The sequence below is a fragment of the Manihot esculenta genome, chromosome 14 (assembly GCF_001659605.2).
Source record: "Manihot esculenta cultivar AM560-2 chromosome 14, M.esculenta_v8, whole genome shotgun sequence".
In the NCBI taxonomy this organism is placed as follows: domain Eukaryota; kingdom Viridiplantae; phylum Streptophyta; class Magnoliopsida; order Malpighiales; family Euphorbiaceae; genus Manihot; species Manihot esculenta.
In genome coordinates, this window is record NC_035174.2 from 28,994,950 (window position 1) to 28,999,499 (window position 4,550).

Sequence of the window (4,550 nt, forward strand, 5' to 3'; positions counted from 1 at the left end):
TATTTTATTTTGTATAAAAATTTTTTAAATCAAATTTTTAATTGAAATTTCTTTCATTCTCTCTGTCGTTTTAAACAATTCTTCATTTTTCTTTCACTTGCATTTGAATTAAATAAATTTAAGATTTTTTGGAATCGACACTCATTTATTTTATTTATAAAAATTATTAAATTAAAAAAATCAATTTCTTTCAACGGACGTCAACTTTTCAAAATCAAATATAGAAATAAAAATTAATTTTGTGCTTAAAAACTTTTGGACAAGTAAAAAAAAACATATTTTATAAATAAAGTTTAAAATTTAAATATATAAAAAATATAAATTTAAACTGAAATTAATTTCTCGACCTGCTAGTCATGTTTTTCTTACTTGCTCTTTACAAGTCCATTAAAAAGAACCCATATATAAACCACAATAAGTTTATTTTCAAATTATGTGTAATAAAAACTTTTGAAATAGCTTTCACTTTACAAAAGTTATTTACTATTTTAAAATAAATTTAAAAATATTATAATTTTATTTGTAATAATAAAGATTTATACTGAAATTAAAATTAAAATTAAAAGAAATTAAAATAAAAAATAACACCATATCTAAATTGCTTAGAATAGTACTAAAATTTTTATTTGAAATATGATTACTAAAAATCAAAAAGTAAAAAATTTAATTACTATTTTAGTTCTTAACTAAAATTATACCAAAACAAAAAAATGAATAGTACTAATTATATCATAGTTTCTCAACAAAGTTAAGTTTACTTTGTAAATAACTAGCGTATACATCCTAGTTTATTTTATATTTTAACATCGTTTAGGAGTTTCTATTGCAACATCCTCGTAAAGGATGATTAAACCGTATGAGGGATTGTATAGTTAAAGTTAAGGTGGAAAAAGAAACATACTAGTTTGTCTGTACACTCTCGTTGGGATTAAATACATCAAAAGGCATATGTGTTGACCTTCTCAAACTTTGTTTAAGTAGAAAATAAAAAATATCAACTCAATTCGAGGTTCCGGTCGGTGAGTGGGATGTTGAGAGGAAACTACAAAGTAGAAACAAGACAAATTTACTTGAAATAACCGAAGGATGAGACTTCTTCTATTCACCCAATAAAAATGTTACCTTGGAGAGGCAGAAATTTCAATTGAAAGGATTATGGCATCCCAAGGTATAACCATATCAGCCTCAACCCTTGCATTGAGGATCTTGACTCTGTTGGCTTTGGTTGCTTGTGTGGCGTTATTTATCGTCAACTCTGCCTCTGTCACAGTCGTTATAGAGGATTTAACCTTGAGCAATGAACCCACCAAAATCACTTTCAAGGATTATATTGCTTACAGGTAATGATTTTCTTTTTCAAATTTGAGCTATTAAGTTGAGTTGTTTATAATGAGGGCAAGTTAGAGATAAATTCTTTACGAGGTTGAGCTCTAGTTTGGCTCTACGTTCATACTGAAGTCACGTGAAAATAGCAGGTTCGTGGTCTCTACAGCAGTTATTGGAACAGCATATACAATGTTGCAGCTACCTTTTGCTCTGAACTATGCCTGTACTGGAAAGAGAATGATGCAATGCTTGCCAGAATTCGACTTCTATGGAGACAAGGTCCAACCTCTCACCGAAACTTCTCCACTGAAAGACACAAGTATTTATATTCCTGCAAATGGTTCAAAACAATTTTGAAGTTAAAAGTTGATGAATTTAATTCTTGACAGGTGATCAGCTTCCTTCTTGCCACCGGAGTTGGTGCTGGTTTTGGTGTCAGTTTTGAGTTGAAGTCTTTTGCTAAGGATTTATTTAAAGCTATTGAAGATCCCACTGTTCCAGATATACAAGAATCTAAAGCTAGTTATAGCAGATTCTTTAACAGAGGAATTATTGCTAGTGCTGTTTTGTCCGTGGGATTCCTTTGCATGGCTACAATTTCAGTCCTATCATCTATCAACCGAACAGGAAAGAAGGGTTTCTTCAACTGATATTTTCGTAAACTATACAAATATATGTATCTTTACATGTATTACACAATAAATAATTGATGGTTCATTCAATTTCTTGATGAATTTATAAGTTACTCATCGGATTCTTGTCCAATAATTCATAGGATGATGATAATTTCCCTGATGTCTTCTCTGGTATTGAATTTAATCATGAAACTACTTTCACCAGAGAGCCAAAAAATTTTTTGTGCTAGGAGGGAAATACCTTATTAAGAATTCATTTTTGAAACATTTTGAAAATACGTTTTGGGTATGCCAACTGAACCCGTTTTAGCCAAAGGTGTTAGGCGTCATAGGGTATAACAGGCAGTGGCCGCAACATAATTCAAAATTCTAAGAAATGGATCATTTTTTGTGTAAATCAGCAAGTACAGTAAAATCAGATGACTCTGAATCTTCAGAAATTAAAAGAATAATAAGTAAAAATGAGTTAATTCTGGAAGACTTTGTAAAAGCCATAGATGAATGGGAAATTCCCAAAGTACATAAAGAACAAATTTATAAAATTCCTAAATTAAATATTTTTAAAACAGATTATGTGATAAAAACTGAGGAAAGAGATTTTCAACTAAGTAAACCTTTTGAAAGAATAACTCTTTTATCATCTAAAACACTAAATCATCATAGAAGTAAAAAATATAAATATATTCATATAGGATTAATCCAGGTAGGAATAAAACCTCTAACTAGGGAAGGATTGAATACCAGTATATTAGCAGTAGTTAGAGATGCCAGATTTTTAAATTTTCAAGATTGTTTGTTAGGATCTGTTGAGACAAGTCTTAGTGAGGGACCTGTATCTTTTGAAGTATACCCAGATATGACAATTTCATTAAATGATTTAAATATCTTAGAAAGTATTGTTTTAGAAATAAAAACCCATAATTATAGGATGAAACAAGGTTCCATTCCTATAGCATTAATATATAAAATTCATTATAAAGCTATGAATTCAGCTTTTGGGACTAAATATAAATTACAACCTAAAATAGGGGAAACAAGATTCTTACAGACAGATTTGACTAAAACAAATACGGTAATTCCTAAAACGATTCAATGGAAAGATATAACCTTACCAGATGAGTGGATACTAGAAGGAGTAGTTCCTCCACCAGAACCAGAAAAGGTAAAACCAAATACAAATTTAAGCAAAATTGAACAGTTTGAGGACGGTAAAGTATCATTAAAGTTTAGCAGAAGTGTAAGTACTAGGTATACAGGATCTTCATCTTCAGAAGTAACAGAAGATATAGGTAGAGTCTCAAACCTACCCTCGGTAATATATGCTACATATAAAGGAAATGAACCTAAACCAGTTCTACAAACTATAGTAAGACCTAGATATTCTACATCAGATATCCCAGATAGACAGCTTAGAATGAAAGGAGTAGATTATAGTGCTTCAGTCCCTCAGGCAGTTTATAACCCGGTAGAAAATTATTTAAATCAACAAGCTGAAATAGCACCATCATCACCAGAGTCACCATCAGCATCTGCCATAACAGAAAATATAAACAGAGAAGTAAATGTTCTTAGTAAAGAAAAAATTGAAAAGAAATTTTTAAAAGAAATAACAAAGACAAAGAATCTGAGTAAGCTAAATAAAATTATTAAAAAATATAAATTTGAAAATTTAAAAGAAGAATACCTTAATTTTATCAGTCAAAATAAAGAAGAAATAGGATTCTTTGAATGGTTCAAGATATGTAAAAGTAAAAGCATAAATCCAATAACTGTAAGAGATAAAAGGCCAGAATGGATAGTAAATGATAAAGTAATACAGAGTGATTTTCCACCTAAAACGATTAGTAAAATAAAGCATGGAGAAAATGAAATAATTTGTGCACCCTATAAGATAGCTAAAGAGAGTGATACAGATAAAAAGGTCATAGAACAGAACAACTTTGGTAATGCAAGCCTAATATGTATAGGTACCCAGTTAAAGAAGATAGAGAAAATTTTAAAAAATAGAGAAGAAGAAATAGAAGAGAGAAAAGAAATAAAACCACACATGTTTAAACCATACCAAATATCTAGTTCAAGCCAGAAAGAATTAAAAGCAAATAAAAATGAATTTTTGCAGAATCTAAAAGACCAGTTAAGTAAAATAGAAGTTTCAGAATCCAGTAAAAATGTTACCCCAGAAACTCCTCAATCTAGAAATATAAATGTGTTAAATGAAGAATCAGAGTCTGAGCAAAGTCAGCCAGATTCAGAAGATATAAAACAATTTGAAATAAATCCTATATCACATAAAGAAATAGTTAGTAGGGCACCAGACCTAAGAATAATAGAAAAACTCAATACCACTTCTCAGTTTAAGTATAATGCTTCGACAGTCTATGAATGGAATATAGATGGATTATCTGAGTATAACATCTTAAGTTTGTTACAACAAATGACTATGGCAGCCAATGCGTATAAAACCCAGTCATTTGCTTCAGATAGAGCTATAGCTGAAATAATTATAGCAGGATTTACAGGACAACTAAAAGGATGGTGGGATTACCACCTGACAGATATGCAGCAATTAGAAATATTAAATTCTGTTCA

The 4,550-nt window shown here is 29.8% G+C and overlaps 1 protein-coding gene across 1 annotated transcript; it reads left to right on the plus strand.

Annotated features, from left to right (window-relative positions):
- Positions 1–1,131: 1,131 nt before the first annotated feature.
- LOC110600601 (CASP-like protein 4D1) lies at positions 1,132–2,048 on the plus strand. The gene is made up of 3 exons (XM_021737468.2): positions 1,132–1,340; positions 1,476–1,605; positions 1,716–2,048. Exons 1-3 carry the CDS (start codon positions 1,156–1,158, stop codon positions 1,974–1,976), a joined length of 576 nt encoding a protein of 191 aa, XP_021593160.1. The 5' UTR covers positions 1,132–1,155; the 3' UTR covers positions 1,977–2,048.
- The last annotated feature ends 2,502 nt before the right edge of the window (positions 2,049–4,550 follow it).

Bases quoted from the DNA above. Each gene is read 5' to 3' on its own strand.
- LOC110600601 (XM_021737468.2), top strand. From the start codon at position 1,156: ATGGCATCCCAAGGTATAACCATATCAGCCTCAACCCTTGCATTGAGG. The intron at 1,341-1,475 runs GTAATGATTTTC...TGAAAATAGCAG, and splicing joins AAGGATTATATTGCTTACAG to GTTCGTGGTCTCTACAGCAG. The intron at 1,606-1,715 runs GTCCAACCTCTC...AATTCTTGACAG, and splicing joins TCGACTTCTATGGAGACAAG to GTGATCAGCTTCCTTCTTGC.